General features: G+C 52.2%; 10 protein-coding genes across 10 annotated transcripts; 5 read left to right on the top strand and 5 right to left on the bottom strand.

The window, feature by feature from the left end:
- Positions 1-317: 317 nt before the first annotated feature.
- On the bottom strand, positions 318-1,661 carry BO83DRAFT_402737 (uncharacterized protein; the record flags this gene model as incomplete). Its single annotated transcript, XM_025533557.1, has 7 exons — positions 318-387; positions 445-560; positions 620-925; positions 965-1,013; positions 1,225-1,267; positions 1,294-1,498; positions 1,611-1,661. The coding sequence occupies 7 exons, from the start codon at positions 1,659-1,661 to the stop codon at positions 318-320; spliced, it is 840 nt and encodes a 279-aa protein (XP_025383511.1).
- A 107-nt stretch (positions 1,662-1,768) lies between these two features.
- BO83DRAFT_147516 (putative transcription regulator BDF1) lies at positions 1,769-2,413 on the top strand. The gene has a single exon (XM_025526215.1). The coding sequence runs from the start codon at positions 1,876-1,878 to the stop codon at positions 2,305-2,307; it is 432 nt and encodes a 143-aa protein (XP_025383510.1). The 5' UTR covers positions 1,769-1,875; the 3' UTR covers positions 2,308-2,413.
- Positions 2,414-5,125: 2,712 nt separating this feature from the next.
- On the top strand, positions 5,126-6,443 carry BO83DRAFT_346910 (uncharacterized protein). Its single transcript, XM_025528796.1, has 4 exons — positions 5,126-5,293; positions 5,374-5,472; positions 5,532-6,094; positions 6,152-6,443. Exons 1-4 carry the CDS (start codon positions 5,150-5,152, stop codon positions 6,408-6,410), a joined length of 1,065 nt encoding a protein of 354 aa, XP_025383509.1. The 5' UTR covers positions 5,126-5,149; the 3' UTR covers positions 6,411-6,443.
- A 275-nt stretch (positions 6,444-6,718) lies between these two features.
- On the top strand, positions 6,719-7,081 carry dph3 (CSL family zinc fnger-containing protein; the record flags this gene model as incomplete). Its single annotated transcript, XM_025535572.1, has 2 exons — positions 6,719-6,913; positions 7,019-7,081. 2 exons carry the CDS (start codon positions 6,719-6,721, stop codon positions 7,079-7,081), a joined length of 258 nt encoding a protein of 85 aa, XP_025383508.1.
- A 381-nt stretch (positions 7,082-7,462) lies between these two features.
- On the bottom strand, positions 7,463-8,453 carry BO83DRAFT_369834 (frataxin family protein; the record flags this gene model as incomplete). The annotated part of the gene is made up of 2 exons (XM_025529876.1): positions 7,463-7,975; positions 8,070-8,453. The coding sequence occupies 2 exons, from the start codon at positions 8,451-8,453 to the stop codon at positions 7,700-7,702; spliced, it is 660 nt and encodes a 219-aa protein (XP_025383507.1). The 3' UTR covers positions 7,463-7,699.
- Positions 8,454-8,676: 223 nt separating this feature from the next.
- On the top strand, positions 8,677-10,196 carry BO83DRAFT_382208 (uncharacterized protein). Its single transcript, XM_025532180.1, has one exon. The coding sequence runs from the start codon at positions 8,892-8,894 to the stop codon at positions 10,047-10,049; it is 1,158 nt and encodes a 385-aa protein (XP_025383506.1). The 5' UTR covers positions 8,677-8,891; the 3' UTR covers positions 10,050-10,196.
- BO83DRAFT_369830 (SNARE-binding exocyst subunit SEC6) lies at positions 10,097-12,816 on the bottom strand. The gene is made up of 2 exons (XM_025529875.1): positions 12,766-12,816; positions 10,097-12,702 (listed from the first exon to the last, which is right to left on the bottom strand). Exon 2 carries the CDS (start codon positions 12,488-12,490, stop codon positions 10,217-10,219), a length of 2,274 nt encoding a protein of 757 aa, XP_025383505.1. The 5' UTR covers positions 12,491-12,702; positions 12,766-12,816; the 3' UTR covers positions 10,097-10,216.
- Positions 12,817-12,983: 167 nt separating this feature from the next.
- On the top strand, positions 12,984-13,773 carry BO83DRAFT_382206 (mitochondrial 54S ribosomal protein uL30m). Its single transcript, XM_025532179.1, has one exon. It carries the CDS (start codon positions 13,125-13,127, stop codon positions 13,410-13,412), a length of 288 nt encoding a protein of 95 aa, XP_025383504.1. The 5' UTR covers positions 12,984-13,124; the 3' UTR covers positions 13,413-13,773.
- BO83DRAFT_382205 (sphinganine-1-phosphate aldolase DPL1) lies at positions 13,774-15,963 on the bottom strand. Its single transcript, XM_025532178.1, has 4 exons — positions 15,775-15,963; positions 15,183-15,660; positions 15,001-15,134; positions 13,774-14,949 (listed from the first exon to the last, which is right to left on the bottom strand). Exons 1-4 carry the CDS (start codon positions 15,867-15,869, stop codon positions 13,938-13,940), a joined length of 1,719 nt encoding a protein of 572 aa, XP_025383503.1. The 5' UTR covers positions 15,870-15,963; the 3' UTR covers positions 13,774-13,937.
- Positions 15,964-16,191: 228 nt separating this feature from the next.
- hcsA (homocitrate synthase) lies at positions 16,192-18,619 on the bottom strand. Its single transcript, XM_025532177.1, has 6 exons — positions 18,336-18,619; positions 18,127-18,256; positions 17,836-18,065; positions 17,692-17,772; positions 17,568-17,635; positions 16,192-17,512 (listed from the first exon to the last, which is right to left on the bottom strand). Exons 2-6 carry the CDS (start codon positions 18,185-18,187, stop codon positions 16,561-16,563), a joined length of 1,392 nt encoding a protein of 463 aa, XP_025383502.1. The 5' UTR covers positions 18,188-18,256; positions 18,336-18,619; the 3' UTR covers positions 16,192-16,560.
- Between the last annotated feature and the right edge of the window lie 2,078 nt (positions 18,620-20,697).

The following is a 20,697-nucleotide window of genomic DNA, read 5'->3' as shown; positions in this document are numbered from 1 at the left end:
AGAACAGGGAGTGGCAGCAGGCGCCACCGTTACTCTACGGCTGCCTAGACGAGTCATCCAGTCAACCCAGCAATATTGCCAGCAAGGTAACTCATCAAACGCCAGTTGGAAATGCCGCAGCCACAGCAGCCGCCACTTTTATAGCTCTTATACGTGATACCTTTCACCGGTATGCGGGCCAGCTCGCGAAATGGTGTTGTCGTTCGGAATCGGAATCGGAGCTTTGGCCCGGAGTGGTTGGTTACATCAGCAGGCAATACCCAGCCTAGTCCGGATCCGATGCAAGGGAGGGTTCAGGGCCTAACCCTGGGGTTTCATCAGGTCTGGTGACCTCCACAGCCTGGCTCGGCGTCCAGCTCAACAGGCTTCACCCCGATACATGATGCACTTCTTATACCGCTTGAATGCCTGACAAATTTTTGGGTATGTCATATCTGACCTGACTCACCTTCAGTATCATCACGATGCATCTCGTCGATAATATGGGATGATGGGGGCTCTGTGCCGATCGTTATTCCCCCAAAGTTTGGGAGGTGTGGAATGCCTGGTTGCATTTTCACCTCATGTTGTTGTCTTCACCACCACCTGAAGACTTTTTTTTTTTTTTTTTTGCTCACACCTCTCTTGTTGTTTTCGATGTTTCCGACAAAGGGAACTTTTGGTACCCGGAACCTGGGTCCACCGTCCAGGGTTGGTCACAACCAATAACAACTCGTATCTCGTAGAACGCGTCATCCCTGGACCAATCAGCGGCTGCGGAATGGCTTGAACTAGAATAATTGGGACTAGCGTGGCCGATGGAGTTAGCGGCAGAGGACGGACGGGCGCAACGCGACCGTTCGTACTTAAGGATTCTAGCACCCCCTCCGACTTTCTCAGTCTCTGTTTCTGGAGCTGAGCTGAGAGCTGCTGCGCGCCGGTCACGCTTTCCTTATTACCCTGCCATTCACGCCCGCCCCCCGACCGCCCTTTGTGTCCTCGGCTGCCCCTGGACTGCGCTCCATCTCTCCTTCCTTCATAAACACGCTATTCACGCGTCATTCGCGTCGCGCGCTTGCTCGATCCCAGCCACAGCTACTGCAGCTGCTTATTTGGGTTCCATTTTTTATTTTTGGCCCGCCCCTTTCCCCTTTCTTTTTCTTCTAATATTATTAGCAACGACTCCATCGCGTTGCCGACAACACGGACTTTACTTCACTGTACCTTCCTCATCGCTTCTCCCACAGCCCCCTTTCAGTTCTTCCAGGCATCAACACCTGTTTCTGGCCTTAGGCAGCAATCACGGCTTGGCACGTGCAGATTGTGGATTGACGAGCATTTGAGCTCCAACTGACATTCTCCTTATCTCGTCTTCTCTCACCTGCAACTTTCCCCCTAGTCCCTTTCTTTTCATTGAATTCCGTCTGTTTCCATCTTGGTCTGGCGACCCTTTTGCCTCCCGCTTAGTCACCGGTACTTGCCGCACCACGTGACTGCAGGCTATCTTCCGCCCGCCGCCCTCTTGGCAATATAAATATTCCTCCTTCCTGTCGCATTCTCCACCCCCCTCCGGCCCGCGCTAATCTTCCATCCTTTCTTGTATCTCTTGCAACTTCCGTGGCGTCGCATACCATCTGTGGCCCGCGCAAGACACCCGTCTGCCCTTGTGTGTCTTCTGTCATCTAATCAGCTGTTGTCGCTCGCCGATTACCGAAAATCCATACATTAGTCTGTGTTAGCGCAGAGAGAGTACCTATTCAGTTGATTTGTGTTACTGCCGCTCCCTAAACTTTCCGATTCCAGTGACCAGCTCCTGCGACCAGAATCGCTGCCTGTTAGATTCTTTTGTACCCCCGGTCCCGTCGGAGGACATAATCGAAAATTCAGCGACCTCAAATGGCGACGCCGCCTCCCGAGGCTCCCTCTGCGATCAAAGAGGAGAAGCCTCAATTGCCGCCGTCGCCCAATGGAGTTTCGCCTGCTGATACTGGTCGCACAGGGTATGCTCCGTTACTTTTCGCGTTTTGTGTCTACGATGTCTGTTTACTAATGTCCTCGCAGAGTCCAAGATGCTGTAGCCAACGCCAAATCAGACGCGCCTGTCAACGGTGCAGAGAAGCCGACAGAGGAGAACAAGCCTGCCAAGGCAAACGGATCGACTGCCGAGTCTACCTCCAACACAAACGGCGTAGCCGCGACCGCCTCTCCGCCCAAGAGTCCATCCTTACCGACCGCAGAAACTTCCGCACAACCAGCCGTCGCGTCCGAAGAAGCCAAACCTTCAAATGTGGATTCCGCTGCGACTGGGGAGAAGAAGGAAACCGCTAGTGAAAAGACGTCTGCGGCTGCACAGGCTAGTGGCGACGGTGCGAGTGGCGCCGAGTCTAAAGATACACAGGCGCTTCAGGATGCATCAAAGCCATCAACTGATGCGCCGTCCGACGCTAAAGTGGAGAGTACTGCCCGGCCATCACAAGATTCTGCCGCTGTGAAAACCGAGCTGCCCCACCATCCTTCGAATGCGAAGCCTGAGAGCGCAATGCAGACCGACGCTGCTAGTACGGCGCCGTCGGTGCCGCCACTGCAGAGCGTGGATCAAGAGATGCGTGACGCGCCGGATGTTCCAGCCTCCCCGACCAAGGTTTCGAGGGAGCGCGAGCGTGATCCTAGCGACGAGCCTGCCGCCAAGCGTACCAAGATCGGAGGGGAAGGTGCGGCGTCAGCCGATTTCAAGGTGCCTGATTTGCCTACACCTAGTGAGGCGCGCTCGGAACGGGCTACAAATGGAGAAGCAACCATGACTAAGGTTCAGCACAAGTTCCTCTCCAAGTCCATCCAGAGCTTGAAGCGGATGCACGATTCTCGCTTCTACAGAGAGCCCGTGGATCCCATAAAGTTGAATGTCCCCCATTACCCGCAATTCATTAAACGGCCCATGGACCTTGGAACCATTGAGAAGAAGTTGAAAAACAACAATTATCGGACTGCACAGGCCGTTATTGATGATTTCAACCTTATGGTGCAGAATGCGCTGACATTCAACGGTCCCGACCACCTTGTCGCTCAAGAGGGGCAGAAGCTCAAGATCACCTTCGATAAGCAGATGGCCAATCTACCTCGAGCTGATGAGGTGGAGGAGAAGAAGCCGAAGAAGTCTGTTGCTAAGCCTTCGGCAGCAGTCCGTCGAGATCACCGCCCCGCTCCGAGTCCTAGCACGGCACGCGCCACGGGCGCTTCTCCCCAGGCGACGACGTTTGCTTTGGGTCCGGAAGGCCTTCCTTTGATCCGCCGCGATTCTGCTAATGCCGACGGGCGTCCGAAGCGTTCTATCCACCCTCCGAAGCGCGATCTCCCGTACTCCACGAAGCCGAAGAAGAAGAAGTACCAGTGGGAGCTGAGATTCTGCCAGGAGGTGCTGGACGAGCTGCACAAGCCGAAGCACTACACATACGCGATGCCTTTCTATCACCCCGTTGATCCTGTTGCGCTCAACATTCCTACGTATCACAGTATCATTAAGAAGCCCATGGATTTTTCTACTGTGCAGAGCAAACTGAGGGCCGGCCAGTATGAGAATGCCAAGGAGTTCGAGCTAGATATGCGCCTCATCTTGAAGAACTGTTTCAAATTTAACATTCCGGGCGACCCGACCTACATGGCGGGCCAGCGGCTCGAGGAAGAATTCAACAAGAAGTGGGCTCAGAAGACACGTTATCTGGAGCAGCATGAGCCGCATGTCGAGCATCACAGCGCAGAGTCTTCCGAAGAAGAGAGTGAGGAGGACGCCGAAGAGAGCGACTACGATGCCGAGAAGCTCAGCCTGCTGCAGAAGCAGATGGAAGAGATGACCCGCCAGATTGAAGCTATTACGAAGAAAAAGAAGACCCCGCCGGGAAGCAAAAAGCTCGGAAAGACCAAGCCGTCGAAGAAGGAGAGTAAGAAGCCTAGCACTATGGGGCTCGCTAAGAAGGAGAGCAAGAAGAGCACCACCAAGGTTTCAGCCAAACCGGAGAAACAGCACTGGGTCACCTACCACGAGAAGCAGATCATTTCCAACGGGATCAGTAGCCTTCCTGACAAGAAGATGCAGGAGGCGCTCAAGATCATCCAGACTAATGTCCCTGCCCTCAAGGTAAGTTATTCGCTTAATGTGATCTTACTGTCTATGCAAGGGCTAACACGTTCTGCAGGGTACCCAAGAGGCTGAAATCGAGCTCGACATTGATGAGCTTCCTAATGACGTTCTCCTTATGCTACTTCGGTTTGTCAAGAAGAACGCGCCGCATGTGGTAGAGGAGGATCCTGCCTCTGCGGCAGCGGCGAACGCGGCCGCCCCGAAGCCGAAGAAGAACAAGCCCATGAGCAAGTACGAGCAAGAAGCTCAGATCAACATGCTCGAAAGCAACTTGTCTCGGTTCCAAGGTGGTGGCGGAGGCCGTTCTCCAGACCCTATGCCCTCGGTCGAAGCCAACGAGAGCAGCGACGACTCTGAAGATGATTCGGAGGAGAGCGAGGAGGAGTAAATGATTGCTGCCTCTGGCAAGCTATGTTGTTCTTCTGTTTGCTGGGCCTGTGCCTCATGACTTCAGTAGTTAATTCCCACTGCGTGTTACGCCATGGTCTTCTTCTTCCACCCACTAATGAGCTTTGTTTATCTTCTATCACTCTACTTCTGTTCCTAGCGATTGTGTTTTCATCTCATTTTCTTTTTTATTTTCCATGTTGGAGGACAGCGCGATCGGTGTTGAGCCGTGCACTTGTACATAGGGTGCTATTTGGGGAGAGATTTGGAGGATGTTTGACGACCAGCAGCGCAACCGGATGATCCCTTTGATGAGGTTGCGTTGAATCTCCTTTGAGCTGAGGGACGTCGAGTTCATCAGTAACGAGGATGGGGACGGATGCGGAGAGAAGCATGCTGGAAGGCTAGGTGCGTGTATGATTACGAAAGGAATGTGAAAATGGAAGCGAAAATTCAGCTTTGTATTATGATATGATATTTATTCATTATGGTTCTTGTAGAGCGTAGACCATGCTCTATCGACATGTTAGGGACTGTAGATCGCCAGGTCACGGGGATGAGGCGGTGGCCGCCCGATTGCTCGCCGCTTGTTGGTAGATGATGCACTTCCACCTGCGACAGCTTTACGCGCAGCCCCTGCCATAAACCATGATCCCGCCATGCGATCCGGTCATTCTTGACAACAACCCTCAATTTAAGAGACTTTATACCCATCTGACGACGACTCTCTTGAATCCCGATGGCTCCACTCGCGCCCAGGATGCGCAACCCGCTAGACAGGCTGTTGTGGAAGTGCGTCTCACCTCGTGATCGTAACACCAGGTCGCGCCATCCATTTTTGAATGGTTCTCTGACCCTGGAATACCATTTAGGAAGTAAAAGCCTGCCGGATACGAGACGCGAAAAAGCAAATTAAGAAGCAAGCCTTGCGACGGCTGGCATTCGACCCGGACAGCGGAGTACCCGACGATGTTAGCAACACCAACCCACTCAAGGGAGATGAATCAGGCTAACGATTGATTCATTCAAGTGCCGAGACCCCATCGCCATCATAACCCTCTACCTCGAATCCTCCCCCGAGTTGCTCCAGCTTGACGACGACTCCCGCGATGCAGCCACAGACGCGCAATTACTCCTCGCGCCCGACATCGACGACTTCTACTCCAATCTTCCTCTCCTAGCCACTCCGCTATCTAATGTCCTCTCCACAACACTCAACGACCTCCGCACAATAGCCAACGCAGGATCATCCGACTCCGCAGGCTCCGGATCTACATCAACACCCAATGAACCGCCCCGAACAACCCGCGCACGCAATCGCCAGGCTATGCTTAGGTCCGTCGCGCAGGTGCCGCTCGCCTCACAGCTCGAGGACCGGATTCGCGCTTTGCGTCAGATACAATTGACGGAGCTCCCGACAGCTCGGACCCGGATGGCTGCGACGGCGGCTGAGGTGCTCGCGACGCGGGCGGCCGTGCTGGAGCGCACGGTGATGCTCTTAGAGAGAGCGAAACATGGGGCGATGGCTCGGGCGGCGAAGGCGAAGGCGGACCATTTGCTGGCGGTGGCGCAGGGAATAGAGGGGAAGCTTAAGTATGTCTACATTGGAATGGGGTGGGTGAACATGGGGCTAATATGATATGACCGCAGTCTTACGAAACTGGATATACTCGCGACGATACATACGCCGGAGGTCGTGGATGCGCTGCAACGGTATTATCAGCACCTTCAGAATACGAGGGAACGGCTGGAGGAAAGACGTGCTACGGCTTTGGAGGAGTTGAAGGACTACGAGAGTAATATTGATAGAGCAGGGCGCGGACCGATGAAGGAGCTTGCGCGACAATATGGGTCGTTGATACAGGAGGTAGAGGATGTGAGGATGGAGATCGAGCGACTGAATGTATAGTTTTAACTTTATGATAGATACCCTGACACGAACATACACCAATAAATATATAATAACATTACCTTATATCTTAACTAGTACAACTAAGTACTTAAGTAGTATACAGCTAAACAACGGACCAATCACCAACCCCGCAATCACCTGACCCCTCCCGCCAAAAGTTTTCTTTTTTGCCATCCACTCACTGATAACGATAGTAGCCCACTTTAATTCTTATACTCAGGAACCACACCACCCCAACTTTCTATTTCTATTCCCCTCAGAAAACCAACCAGAACCCCATAAACTAAAAGGGATAAGAAAGAAAAATGGCCGACGACTCCATCTCCATCTACGACGAGATCGAAATTGAAGACATGACCTTCGATCCGGTTCTCCAGATCTACCACTACCCGTGTCCCTGTGGCGACCGGTTCGAAATCGCCATTGATGATCTCCGTGACGGCGAGGATATTGGTGTTTGTCCCAGCTGTAGTTTGATGATCAGGGTGATTTTTGATGCGGTAACTCCCCCCTCTTTCTTTCTTTCCCCTTTTCGTCTTGTTTCTTGAGAATTCGCTATGTATAATTGGGAACTGTTATGCTGATGATGCGGGGTTTGCGTCTAGGCCGATCTTCCCAAGGACGGTGATGATAAGAATGGGTCGGCGGCTGTTGCTGTTCAGGCTTAAATGTTGGGGGTTTATCGCTTAGGGTTAAGCCGATTTAGTTGATTTGATATTGGGATTCTCTACATTGGGCTGGAATGGATTGGATTGCTCGCGGACGAATGCTTTCCGATATACCTCGAACAAACGACGAGTGTGCTTTGCGACAAAGTGTTCGCTGCAAGATGTGTGTCGACTACGAGGACGTCTTTCGATGGTGATATCGGTGGGTGATGTCATGGCCTGAGCAGCAGCAGCAGCAGCCACTCGACATACTATATGCAGCTTGCTGCACTAAAGAGCGAGCGCAGGCGCAGAGCCGATGCCGCGCCAGTATAACACGGGCGCATGCGACGCAAGATATCTATATCTGCGATAGATGCGCAGGTTGAATGAGCCAACGACGGAAGATTGGATTAAGATACCACTTGGATATATACCATGTTGCCTGCGCACAAGTACTCTACGCAACGAGTACCGCGCCGAACTGTATTATCTACTACCAGGCACTACAACACTAGATAACTAGCCGTCACTCGCACACATCAATCCATATCCTACACTATCTCTCAACCACCCACCCGTAGACAAAGCCAACCACCTCCCGGTGCGGAGAAAGGAAGCAGCAGCAGAAGCAGCAGCCTACTCCAGAACCTCACTGTACACATCCTTCGGCAAGTTGAGAGTCAACTCATGGTTCAACAAATCCGTGAGATTCGACCCATCGCGGAGATAGATCCACTGCCCGTTAACAAACGGCCTGGACTCCTGCTTCTCGTGCATTTGATCACCCTCCACCACCCAATCGTACCGCTTGGGGCCGGAAATCGGCGAGCTCAACCAGATCTGCTTGTTGGGGGGTTGCTTGTTCAGCACGTAGGTGCCTACACCGGGGACGCTGATGTTCATGACGCCGGCCTGTAATTCATCATCCATCATTGTTAGTTGAAATGTTTTCTTCTCTTCGGTAACGTTACTCGGGAGTATCATGGGAAACTGAGGAAGGACGAACACTATACTCAGCCTCGATATCCGATCCCTCCTCCTGGGCCTTCTCGATCTCATACTGCAGCACATCCAGGTAGTGTTCCGCGTGGTCGTGGTACTGCGCGTCCGTCAACGGGGAAGGCTCGGTAACGTGGGTGGCTGCGCCGGCGACATTGCTGGATTCAGGGTGCGGAGCTGGAGGATCTGCAGAATCGGGAAAGATGCCTTTACGGGGAGCTGAGGTGGCGTGGAAGCACCGACGGGGGAGCTGGGGTTGGGGTTGAGGTTGGAGCTGGAATGGTGTTGCTGTTGCGAAGCGGGCACCGACGCGGAGGGAGGGACGGGCGACAGTTGCAGCGGCGGGGGAGAGAATTGCTCGGGGGAGACGGGAGTAGATGGTTGGATTCATTGTGCTGGTTTGATTGAAAGTGGTGTGGTGGTGGTGGGAGAAGAAAGGGAAAAGAGGAAGAAGAAGAACAAGAACAAGAGAGGAAGAAGTGATGGCATCACATCATCGAGTGCGGAGCGGAGCGGGCTGTCATTGGCTGTGGAGAGAGCTATACCTTTTAGTCGGTCAGCTTCATCATCATCAAGATTCCTTCTTACTTCTTACATCCACTCTCCATTGCTTACTACCCTCTCCGATTTGTGTGATTCATTCGGACTTATCTCTGAATATATCTCCTCGATGCGCCCCTGCAGGTCATTGAGACCCTGCATCGCAACCCATACAATACTACTACAACAATTCCAACCCCGGCATCACTTCCATCTACAGTTCATCCTCCCCCTCTCCCTCCCTCGACTATACCATAACCACCACCACCACAACCACAATTACAAAATCATGTCCAACCCACGACCACATCCCAATCAAAGAAAGGAAAAACGCCCCCCACTCACCCACTTCCTGTGTCTCCCCCTCATCAACGCCACCTCCCTCCCCCAACTCGAATCCTCCCTCGCAACATTCAAAGCCTCGGTCCCAACTTTCCAACCTCAACACCAACATGAACATGGACATCAACACCACCAACATGCACCTCAACCTCAACCCCTCATCCCCCCCTCGGCCCACCGCCCAGTCGGCACCCTCCACCTCACCCTCGGCGTAATGAGCCTCCCTACCCCGGACCGCCTCTCCCAAGCAATCCGCTTCCTGCACTCCCTCGACCTAGAAGCCATGCTTCGCGAGACCCAATCCTCCTCACCACAAACACTACCATCAGAACCAACCGCACCAGTCTCTCCATTCCTCATATCCCTCGAATCCCTACACGCCATTCCCCGCGCAAAAGCAGCAACCGTTCTGCATGCCGCGCCCGTGGATCCCACAAACCGTCTGTATCCGTTTTGTGTCCGGCTGAGGGACAGGTTTCTCGAGGAGGGGTTTTTGGTGGGGGATAAGCCTGCGGAGAAGCCTGCGGAGGTGGCAGTGGATGTAGGTGGCGGTGAGGAGCAGCAACAGGGGCAGGTGGATTTGGCTGCTGGGGAGAGTGCGGAGATGGTGCCTGCGTCTGTCGGGTCTAAGCCCAAGGTACGGCCGTTGTTGCTGCATGCTACCATTGTGAATACTATTTACGCGAAGGGGAAAGGTGGTGGTCATGGTGGGAGAGGAGGAGGTAGAGGTGGTGATGGCAGGGGTGATAAGAGGAAGAGGCAGTATACGTTCGATGCGAGGGAGATTCTTGCTAGGTATCGCGATTATACGCCTCCTGGGGAGAGTGTGGAGAGCACTGGGACTGTGACTGCTCCTAGTATGGAGGTCATTGAAAATGAGGGCTCTGGGTCAGGTTCAGGCTCAGAGGGTGAGAGTAGCCTTCCTAAAGGGAAAGGCACGCCCTTCGTCTGGGCGAGGGATTTCCCTATCGAATCGGTATGTATCTGCGAAATGGGAGCGAAGAAGCTCGTGCCTGATCTGAATGGTAAGGACGAGGGCATGAATGCGCGATTGGGGGAGAAGTATCGCGTCGTAGCGGAGAAGAGTCTGCTATTCGGTTCGTGATATCTTGAATATCATGTTTGGCTAAGAGCAGACAGCAACAGCAGCAGCATGTACATACACAGTCTACAACCAGAATGATGTGTAAAAAGTAACAAAAGTAGATGAAACGCCAAACACCACGCTGAAAGACACACAACCTCTCTCGACCACCAAAATAATAACCCCAACTACCTCACCTTACTCATCAACGTCTCCATTCCCCTCTCAACCGACAACTCGGCCGCCTTCGCCTTAACAGCACTAATCATACTGCGCTCGAAATCATCCCTCGTCCTCAGCACAGCCTCAACCCACGAGAGCTGCAAATCCCAATACTCGGTCTTGAAGTTCTCATACACAGCGACGAGAGCAGGTCCCTTCTCCGAATCCAACAATCTAACCAACCAATCCACCAACCGCCACTTCATCTTAATAGTCCCGGCAAACGAATCCGGATAATTCTGGAAGAAAGCAAACACCGTAAGGACATCATCCTTGAACTTATCCGTGTACGGATCAGTATTGTGACGGAACTTGACGCCCTTATTGCGCACAGAGGAGAGGTATTTGACGAGAAGCTCGTCGGAGAGTTCCTCGACCAGGATATCCGTAAGAGAGGGGTGCAGGACGGGGGAGTAATCGGCCATGTAGTCTTCGAAGGTCGAAGTGATCCGTTTGACAGCGAAATCGCCGTACCATTTCTGGGTGAAGAAGTCGGGGATAGTGGTGCGGAAGTCGACGGCGAAGATGAGTTCGACGAATTGGGTGAGACAGTGGGTGCTGAGATCGACGTAGCCGTCGCGCAGGGCGTCAAGTTCGGGGATGGCTCGGGAGGCCATGTACTTGGGGTCGACGATGGTTTCGAAGTCGCGTTTGAAGCGGCTGAGGTAGCCCAGCTGGCCGGTTTCTTCGTTGTCGTCAATGCAGGCGATTTGGTCGTTGGCGACGGCGACGAGCCAGTCCTGGAGGAGTTGGAGGCCGTCGAGGAGGTCGCCGCCGGGGGCCTTGTATTTGGCGCATTCTTCGTCGATGAGGGTTTGCCAGGCCACTTGGCGGGCTTTGAGGACGCGGAACATGGCGTCGATAATGCCCTCGACGACGTCGGTGCGGGAGGAGGCGCCCGAGGCCATGATCTGTTCGTGTAACATGCGCCACATGTCTGGGAGGGTTTTGGTGCGGAAGCAGCCTTCTGGGTTGGTGTCGAGGGAGTCTGGGATGCGTTCGACGAGTCCCTTGCGGTCGGTTTCGGTGATGCGGTTGGTCCAGTCTTCCACGGCGCGGATGATGATGTTTTGCCATTGGCGGATGAGTTCGGGTTCGCGGTCGTCCAGGATGTTGGGCTTGAGGTCGGCTTGTTTCCATCCGAGCTTGTGCATCTTCTTGTAGTATTTCTCCGTCCAGTGGATGATGGCGAGGAGGTTGTCGGCGGGTAGTTCGGGGTCGTTGATCAGCCCGATGAAGAAGTCGTGCATCATGCGGTGGTAGATCTCCGTGTAGGTCTTGTAGATCTTCCATTTCTTCGGCATCAGCGGCTGCATGCCTTGCTGCACGGTGTAGAGGTCGTTGAAGAACCAGCGGAAGTTCTTGTCGAGGTTGTCCGGCTCGGCCAGGAAGTCCTCCTTGGTGGCTTCGAACTGGTTCTGCGCGTAGAACTCGATGGCCTGAAGGAACTTCTCCTTGTATCCGCGAACCGTCTTCGGTCCTACATTCATTGATTTGAACCGGTCTGCGAGGTCCTGGTGATCCTTCTGCGCCTCCTGCAACGCCCGCACCGTCTGATCATTCTTCTCCTCGTTCATGACCACAACCGCCAGCCGGACCACCATCCCAGGGTTATCCGACTGCACCAGCGGGATCAAATTCATGCACGCCGTACCAAGGTGATCATCAAACCAATCGACCACCCCATCCAATCCCTGAAAATAATCCGCCAGAGTCTCCTCACTACTCGGATCTTGCGCCTTGCGTATCTGATCCATAGCCTCGTCTCTGAAATCGCGCAGCTTCGAAATCTGCATATGAGCCCTTAGCAAATTGGGCTGATTCTCCAAATCCTCATCATCCTCGCGCAGAAGATCCTCAACCACCGCCAGGTTCTCACTGAACTCCTCCAGCCCCTTCTTCATCGTCAACGTGGCCTCGAAGTTCCTTTGCACCTTGGCCAGCTTGTCGATCTGCGAGAAATCCTCCACACTTGTTTGTGACTCCGCGCATAGCTTGTCAATTCCTTGTAGCTCGTCTTTCGTCTTGGAGACCTGTCGCTGACCTTCCGTGAGGGCGTTGATGCTGCGCTGCACGGTCTCCAGTTGGTCGCGCAGACCTTCCCGTAGCTGAGAATCAACGGCCGCTTTCTTGCGCGAGTATTCGGCTTTCAGACCCATGATCTTGTCGAGGTCTTCGGGGTGGCGGAGGATGTCTTCTAGACGGGGCATGGCCACCGTTCCGTTGTCGTCTCGCGCCATGGTTTGTAGCTGTCGCAGTCTCGAAGTTCACGGTATAGTCGTTCAACAAGTCCGTATCACCGCAAGTATGTATACAAAGCCGACCAAGTATTATAACACCACCAACAAGTATAGTCCAATCAACTGACCGATGGTGGTTAGCTATAGTAACAGCTAGACCATAAGCTAGCAGCAATTATCCCCTCCTAAACGCGCAGCGCTCCGGGGTATATCTGCATGTCATAGAAACCATTAGCATGACAGCCTCCCAACATGAAAACAAGAGACAAACTCACCAATGGCTCACCGAGCCAAGTAATCTTCTAAAATGACAACTCTTACAAAGGTACACAGCAAATAGGTAAGTAGCATAGCAAGCATACTAAGTAGTAAATGCCACCCACATTTCCCGCCCGCCAACCCGCCAACCGGCAGAACACATCCACCACGTGACTCCCCGCCCAGCTACGCTACCGCCATCGGGAAATTTGCGGAATCAACAGCAAAAGCATCTCAGCGAGCAGCATTCGCAAGCACAGAGAACAATCCCACATCCTACATACCTACAGCGTCATTGAGCGTTTACCTTACGATCCTCCGAATCCTCCCTACCAAGTACCTCCGAACCAAACAAACAAACCCACATACCGTCAAAATGAGCAGCTACTTCCGCGTCACGCTTATGCGCTCAGCAATCGGTCTCCCACGCCGCACCAACGACGTCCTAAAAGCCCTCGGCCTGAAGAAGCGCATGGCTACCGTCTTCCACCCCGTGTCGCCGTCAGTGGCGGGTCAAATCATGAAAGTCAAGGAATTGGTGCAGGTGCAGGAAGTCGACCGCCGACTCACGAAGCAAGAGGTGCATTTGGAGCGCAAGCCCGATCCGGGATACTATGTTGAGAAGACCTCGGGGGTGGAGTTTGAGGAGAATAGACTGGCTTGAGTGATATCCATCTCTTGGGAATGAGGTGGACTGTTGGTGTTTTCGATTCGGCTTTTTTGCGGAATGGTTCGTTTTGATTGATTGATTGATTGATTGGTATGGGATTGGAGTCTGGGATTTCATATTTTATTGTCGAATTTGTTGGATATGCCTGCTCATGTCGGTGGAAAGTGATGTGTACTATATGGGACTGAGCAAGCGGGTGAAATTCCCACTTAGAGGTGGAGGTGAAGGGAAGTGAACTATTGCATGCATCCAGCGGCTTTTCTTTGATCGGATCTGTGTCTCAGTCCGGGTTCATCTTGCGCAACGATTATGCATTGTACTATACTACACATATTGTCATATGGAATGGGATCTACATCACCCTAAAACTTCATGTTTTAACGTCTGTTTTGTAACAATAATTCTCCAGACGAAGCAATACCCAACCTATGCACCATAACACCAATTGTCCGCTATTTGCAATTCCTAGACTTATACGCTTTTCAACCCATATGGACAGTGCGGGCCTTTCTGAACAATCTAAGCTTTGTACAGGGTATCCAGGAAGCCCTCGGCCAGGCGGCTGACAATACTCTTGTCCGGCATGCTGCCGGCCACGCCGTACAGGGCTGCAGTGTCTCCACGCTTAACAACATACGCTTTGCCTTGCTGCTTTCTCTCTTCCGCCTTGGCCAACTCCGCCTCCACAGCCACGACCAAGTCGGTGGTAAGTGCATCCACAGCAGCGGCCGTGGGGACGGTGAACGCGACATGGATCGCCGGGGGCGATTGAAGCGCATTGAGATGCCAGCCCTTGGCAGAAAGACTGTCCGCAATATCATAAATATCAACGGCATCATTTTTGCTGTAGAACGCAACAACGCTGACCATGGGCTTTCCAACGATGTCCAAGCTCTTCGACAGAACTGAGTGCTCTTTGATGGAGGATTCGAACTTTTTGGCGGCGCCCATGATATCCAAGCAGCTCTTGATGTAGCCAGACTCGCCAACACTCATCAAACTGGCCCAACATCCGGCAATCAGGGCACCAGGACGGGAACCCGCCACAGATGGGGATGCATAAACACCACCGGACCAGTCTGGGTAGATGAAGTATTGGTAGCTGCGGTAGGCCTTGTTGCGATACAAGAGCACCGAGTTACCCTTGGGTGCAAATCCGTATTTGTGTGTGTCCACACTGATACTAGTCACTCCGGGAAGGCGGAAATCAAAGCCACCTTCCTCTTCATAGGGTGACGCAAAGCCTGCCTTCTTCAGAAAGGCAACAACAAAGGAACCAAGGCAGCAGTCAACATGCAGAGGGATCTTGTAAGACGTTGCGAGGCGAGACAGAGCTGGGATGTCATCAACAATTCCATGAGGGAAGTTGGGTGCCGAGCCAACAATCAAGACAGTGTTCGAGTTAATCAGGCGACGCACGGAGGGAATGTCCACCTTGTACTCGGGAGCCGGGCAGGGAACACGATGGAGCTTGATCTTGAAGTAGTTGCAGGCTTTGATGAAGGCAGCATGAGCAGTATCGGGGATGATCCTACGGGCGTGTCAGTAGATAAGCAGGGTATGTATAGGAGTAGCCACCCACATTTCCGGTTCCTTTACGCCACGCTCGAGGAAAGCCTTCTGGCGCGCACCCAAGCATGCCATGATGATCGACTCCGTACCGCCACTTGTAGTGACACCCGCGCCATCGGACGGGGCATTGAACAACGCCAGAACCTAATCCAAGTAAGCCACATACTCGTGAATTTCCCGGGAAGTCATTACCATAGCGACGACTTCGGCTTCCATCTTCCGAACACCAGGGAACACATCAGGATGGATGGGGTTTGCAACACCAAATTGTCCGAACGCTTCTGCCTGCAGCTTCAACAGGTCCTGGCCACCGTGATAGACAGCGCCACTGACACGGCCATCCTCCCAGCGTGTATGTTCCATATTCGCCAGCTTGTCGAGCTCTGCGCGAACCTGTTCCGCGGTCCATCCTTCCTTGGGAAGATTCAAATACCGATTAACACCGGGCCCAGACGCGACGAGTTTCGATTCGAGATTCTCAATAGCTGTAGAAACCTGCTTATCAACCTGGCCGCGGACGCCGGGGAATCGCAGAAAGACGGAATAGAAGAAGAGACGGACGGCGGCGTAGGCATTGCGGATGCTGCCGAAGATGCCATAACCGCGCAATGAATAGAATGTCTTGCGGACGTAGCGAAGGATAAAGAGGACAAAAACGATATTTCGAAGACTAGTCACCCGGTGATTAACAAATTAGCACATAGCTCCAGGAAAACAAACGTCAGACGAGCGAGCGATCGTCCGCCGTTACGCGGGGATAATGTAAAGCTGCTCGGCCACTCACAAGTCCAGATGTGCCGCCGCCAGTTGAGTGCTGGGGGCCCTGCTGTAGCCCAGCAGTTTATTCTGCAGGGCGACGGGAAGTAAAGAAGATGCCATACTTGTAGGCAATAGAAATAAAGCCGGGTCGGGGTAAGGGCACGACGACCTCCAGACTAAGGGAGAAGAGAAAGACTGGGGAAGCGAAGGAAGGTCGATAACTCGGATGATGCAGGAAACCGGAGCCGGGGGGCGATAAGAGCGACTGACCGGCCGCGGACGGGCAGTCGGGAAACTGCCTCGGTTCCCGCATGCGCTTCTCCTCATGACAATCTAGTCTACTAGATTTGACACTCCACATGATCTCACATCTTTCCCCCTTGCTTCTATTACACCAATCACTTCCAATTACTCCTACTAGATATATAGATAGCAGCCACATATTTAACTTTGTTATATCCTGTATATTGTAGGATAGATGCATATGGCATCGAAATTCTGCGTATGTACACGGTCCCACGCGAGGACCAAGGGCTATCCTAACACCGGCCCCCCTCCCTTTTTTCCATCAGAGACAAGGAACAACTTTTGAAAACCCCATGGAAATCAAAGAAACCATCCTGAGAACACATAAACATCCATTCATGAAACCAGCAAACGAAAAACAAGAACGTCCTCCGCCAAGGGAGCCGCTAAAAGAGTAAGGAAATAGAAAACATCGAAGCTCTAATAAGGATATAGACGTCTATCCCGGTCGGAATAAATGCATGATTAGAAGAAAAGCCGTCGGAGATCACTTTCGATCCCATACTTAGGCAGAAGCCTGAGCGGCAAGCTCCTTCTCCTTGGCAGCGAACTGAGCCTGCTCGTCGGCCGTGAGGTCCAGGAGGGGCTTGTTCTCGCCCAGCTTGAGGTTGCGGTAGTAGGCACGAATGATACTGTCGGCATCATCGACAGCAATGGGGCGGATATCGGCCAGAGCCTTGATCTTGGCCGTGCACTCCTTGTACTGGTCATCAGTCATCTCGATCTTGAGCTGCTGGGCACGCGACTTGATGGCGTTCCAGCCGGTCAGACGAGATGCGAAGTGGACATAACGAGACATGCCGAAGTCGGCGGGGTTGATGATCTCGTAGGTGCTGGGGTTGTTGAGGATGGCCTTGGCGTGGATACCGGCCTTGTGGGTGAAAGCGCAGAAACCGGTGATGTAGTTGTTGAAGGGGATGTTGACCTCAACGGCCTCGGCAACAAGGTCCTCGATATCCTTGAGCTTCTCCAGCCTGTACTTGCCCTTGACGTACTCGGGGTCGGCAACCATCATGCGGGCCATGAGACCACCGAGAGGAGTGATACCGTTACGCTCACCGATACCAAGGACGGAGGTGTCGATGTGAGTGGCACCAGCCTCCAGGGCACAGTAAGCGTTGGCAATAGCACAACCAGTGTCGTTGTGGAAGTGGGTCTCGATATCACAGCTGACAACACCTCTCAGGACACGGACAAGCTCGTAGACCTGACGGGGGGAAGCGCAGCCGACGGTATCGGCGATACCGACACGGTTAACACCGACCTTGTCGACGGCCGAGTAGATGGACAGGAGATCGACGAGATCAGAGCGGAAAGAGTCTTCGCTGGAGAAACGGATCTCAATACCCTTGGACTTGACGAATTCGATGACTTCGATGGCGGTGTTCTTGATGTAGGTCATGTCCTTGCCGTGGGAGTGCTCACGGAGGTAAGAGGAGGTTCCAATAACAACATCACTGTCCGAAATTGTTAGCAGTCGAACATGGAATATGCAGGACAATCAGCACTTACACTCCATCGACACCGGTCTCGACGGCAATGCGAGCATCGTCCATGTGGCAACGGATGTGGGTCAGGATCTGAATCGAACATTAGCCGGATGACGCACAACACGCGGTAGACACGTATAACATACCTTAGCCTTCAGGCCAAGCTTGCAAATGGCCTCACAGTCCTTTCTCGACTGCTCGGAAGCGCAAGGGCTGGTGAGCTCAATCTAGAGTGGTGGTCAGTGCACGCTCTCTCCGGCATTGTGAAGATCCACCGGGGTATGACTCACGTAGTCAACACCGAACTCATCGAGGGCCTTGGCGATTTCAATCTTCTTCTCAGTGTCGAAGAAAGCGTTGGCGAACTGCTCACCCTCACGCAGGGTACTCTCGATGATCTGGAAGCGAGAGACATTGCTCAGGAAGTCGGTGACACCGACGTTGTGGCCATAGGGGTTCCGAGAGACGGAGGGGTGGGGGTTCTGGCGAGTCTCGACGGCAGTGAAGCCGGGGTGTTCACCTGAAGGATATTGATTAGTATAGGCACTTGCAGTTCATCTGTTTCAAAGCTAAAAACACACCGTTGCGGCCATTGGCAGCATTGGCCTGCCCATTGGGCTCGTGGTCTGCACCGGGGCACATTGTGAATGAATTGATGGTGGGGTAGCACGCAGATAGATCGGTAGTATATAGTTAAGACGGCAGATGGCTCTAATGAGGTTGATGGTCAGTATTGAGCAACCAGCGTTAAATGAGAGCAAAGCGAGATAGATATAGGAAGAGAACTAACAAGCGAGGCCAGCGAATGAGTCACAGATGGATTTAAATGAAGAGACGTTGTTGAGGGAGGCAGGGAAGAGTCATAGGTTGCCAGGAGAAAGAGAAAAGTGGGCGGAGATTAAAAAAAGCCGGGCGGTCAGCGCAATGATGATTCGCGGGCAATGCAACTGGAGACTCCTCGGCCGGTCCCTCCCTTCTGCTCTTCTTTCTGCGGCAACGACGAAATTTTCACCCTCTTTTTTCGCCTGCTGGAACTGGCTCACGCTCCCTCTTGTGGGGAACCTGGACCGTGAACTGCGCATCCGGCAGCCCCAATTGCTCAGCGTGAGGATCATTCCCCAGTCTCCAACAGGGTCAACCAATGTCCTGTAGTCATTTCCATTATTAAGGTCTACTCCATTCTTTGCCTACAGGCTGCCTTGGGGCGCTATTCATGGGCGGTGACGGCTACGTGGATTTGCCACTGAAAGAGTATGCCAGCGACAACGAATGTGCCATTCTTGGTACAGGTGGCTGAGGTGGGAGTGCATTTTGCTGGTAGATCTTCGTTTATCCATCCTATCGCTGCTACCGAGGGCTTTTAGCCTTTTTCAAATCCCAGTCAGAAGGGGTTTGTGTCTAGGGTTCACCACCCCCTGCTAGTGAACACTTGGGTTTAGTTCAACCCGACATCGGCAGGGGGGCATTTCTCGGATAGATGATAGCGTCTTCAATGGCTCGCGTCGAGATGCCAACGATTGATAATCGCCTTTCCACTTCGACCGTGGAACCATTATCATTGGTTGATTTCAATTAGCAGTCTCCAAGTGTCCTAGCAACCATATCTGATGGGCTGCGTAACCTGAATCATAACGTTGACTAAGGTTGGAGAACGGCCCTCCTGAGGCCGTTGCTCTAGGACTTGCTACACTTTCTCCCCCGTTCAGGACTTGAGTCACATCCAGTACGTCACCGGTGGCCGATACCGCCCCTCTATTTTCATTTCCTAGCTTTTCGTTGGTCGGCTTGGATTACGTCAGGTATTACTCGCCCGATAGAGTAATATGCTGCTGATCCCTGCACCACTGGTTGCGTTAGTCCTTATTCGGTATAGATTGCTCTGGCCAGACCTTTATCCGTCAAGTCCGTCTGATGCATTATTCCCAATCAGGGTGGTTGTAGCTTATAACCCAGTGCTAATGCTGAACGGAGAACTTATGCCTGCATTTATTGCAGAGCTGCAGCGGCACTACTATCAAGCATGCAATAACTAGATGCAGAGACCTCTGTCATCTACCTCACATTCCAACGCCCGCAGCCCAATAGCCTAGTACTCTGTATATGCGTGGCTATATCAAGAGTACTAAAAATAACAGCATGATAGTCGCTATATTTGTTGCTGTCACTACATATATATGCATGTTAGGACAGATTCTCTAGTTCATGCACCCTGGGGTTGTTTTCATTGTTATCGTGGTCTACACAGACGACCTGTCGGCCTCTAGAATTGAGTAGCTGGCCAAATAAGTGAGCTCTACTTCGTACAAAGGTGTTAAAGAATACTTGTTGGATAGTGATTCGATTTATGACCCATCAATCTACTTTGTTAAATTGAGTCTTTCTATTGAATACAGGACCAAGAGGCATACTGTCTATTACTTTATATTGGATTCGCCGCGAACAGGAACTTTACCCTTCGACCGTGTAATGTATTTCTGCAGCCCCGTTTTCCTCATTACATTATATTGGAAGCCCTGAGCCTACGCATGTTGATGAGTTCACAACAATGAGCTTGAATTGGTAACTTTCATCAATTACTCGAGTATTTACGAGAAATAATCTACCATCAAAAAGATAAGCAGAATGCAACAGAAGTATATTTTCATCAAAGTTCGATTGTATTTGAGTTTGCTGGCAGTAAGTTTTATTACCACAAGATAAGTTTGAATAACTATAAGAGCTCTGGCAGAAGTGACAGATTCTGGAATAAACAACGTTCTACTCATAGCATGAAGACACTATTCTAATGCGGATGGCCCATGCTCTGTTTACATAAATACCATCAGATGTCAAAGTACGGGCATATGAGGATGAAGCTGAGTCGTCAAATAGATTCCACGTAGTCACGGATCGTGTGAAAAAGAGACTTCAATGGAAAAAAATAGCTATAATGCATTTGGAAAAGGGCTTGTTATGGGAACCGACGAAAACTTACCCTTCTGCTATAGGCCTGAGAATGCAGAACCCGGTAGGGGTTTCACCATATCGAACTTATGGCATAAACTTACTGCTGAGATCGTCATCACCTTGTTATAACTACCGAAGAACATGCACATTGACCATTTCATTCACCGGCTTATATATATCCAGATACATCACAAACCGACGAGGAA

This window comes from Aspergillus eucalypticola, assembly GCF_003184535.1.
Source record: "Aspergillus eucalypticola CBS 122712 chromosome Unknown BO83scaffold_33, whole genome shotgun sequence".
Classification (NCBI taxonomy): domain Eukaryota; kingdom Fungi; phylum Ascomycota; class Eurotiomycetes; order Eurotiales; family Aspergillaceae; genus Aspergillus; species Aspergillus eucalypticola.
The sequence above is the reverse complement of the archived record's forward strand: the minus strand, read 5'-3'. Positions and strand labels throughout refer to the sequence as shown.

Excerpts from the sequence above, each read along its gene's own strand:
- BO83DRAFT_147516 (XM_025526215.1), top strand. The coding sequence starts at position 1,876 with ATGGCGACGCCGCCTCCCGAGGCTCCCTCTGCGATCAAAGAGGAGAAG.
- BO83DRAFT_346910 (XM_025528796.1), top strand. The coding sequence starts at position 5,150 with ATGATCCCGCCATGCGATCCGGTCATTCTTGACAACAACCCTCAATTT. Across the intron at positions 5,294-5,373 it reads CTAGACAGGCTGTTGTGGAA|GAAGTAAAAGCCTGCCGGAT; the intron begins GTGCGTCTCACC and ends AATACCATTTAG. Across the intron at positions 5,473-5,531 it reads ACAGCGGAGTACCCGACGAT|TGCCGAGACCCCATCGCCAT; the intron begins GTTAGCAACACC and ends GATTCATTCAAG.
- BO83DRAFT_382208 (XM_025532180.1), top strand. The coding sequence starts at position 8,892 with ATGTCCAACCCACGACCACATCCCAATCAAAGAAAGGAAAAACGCCCC.
- BO83DRAFT_369830 (XM_025529875.1), bottom strand. The coding sequence starts at position 12,490 with ATGGCGCGAGACGACAACGGAACGGTGGCCATGCCCCGTCTAGAAGAC.
- BO83DRAFT_382206 (XM_025532179.1), top strand. The coding sequence starts at position 13,125 with ATGAGCAGCTACTTCCGCGTCACGCTTATGCGCTCAGCAATCGGTCTC.
- BO83DRAFT_382205 (XM_025532178.1), bottom strand. The coding sequence starts at position 15,869 with ATGGCATCTTCTTTACTTCCCGTCGCCCTGCAGAATAAACTGCTGGGC. Across the intron at positions 15,661-15,774 it reads GCGGCGGCACATCTGGACTT|TCTTCGAAATATCGTTTTTG; the intron begins GTGAGTGGCCGA and ends CCGGGTGACTAG. Across the intron at positions 14,950-15,000 it reads GGCGTAAAGGAACCGGAAAT|GATCATCCCCGATACTGCTC; the intron begins GTGGGTGGCTAC and ends ACACGCCCGTAG.
- hcsA (XM_025532177.1), bottom strand. The coding sequence starts at position 18,187 with ATGTGCCCCGGTGCAGACCACGAGCCCAATGGGCAGGCCAATGCTGCC. Across the intron at positions 18,066-18,126 it reads TGCTGCCAATGGCCGCAACG|GTGAACACCCCGGCTTCACT; the intron begins GTGTGTTTTTAG and ends AATATCCTTCAG. Across the intron at positions 17,636-17,691 it reads AGCTTGGCCTGAAGGCTAAG|ATCCTGACCCACATCCGTTG; the intron begins GTATGTTATACG and ends TGTTCGATTCAG.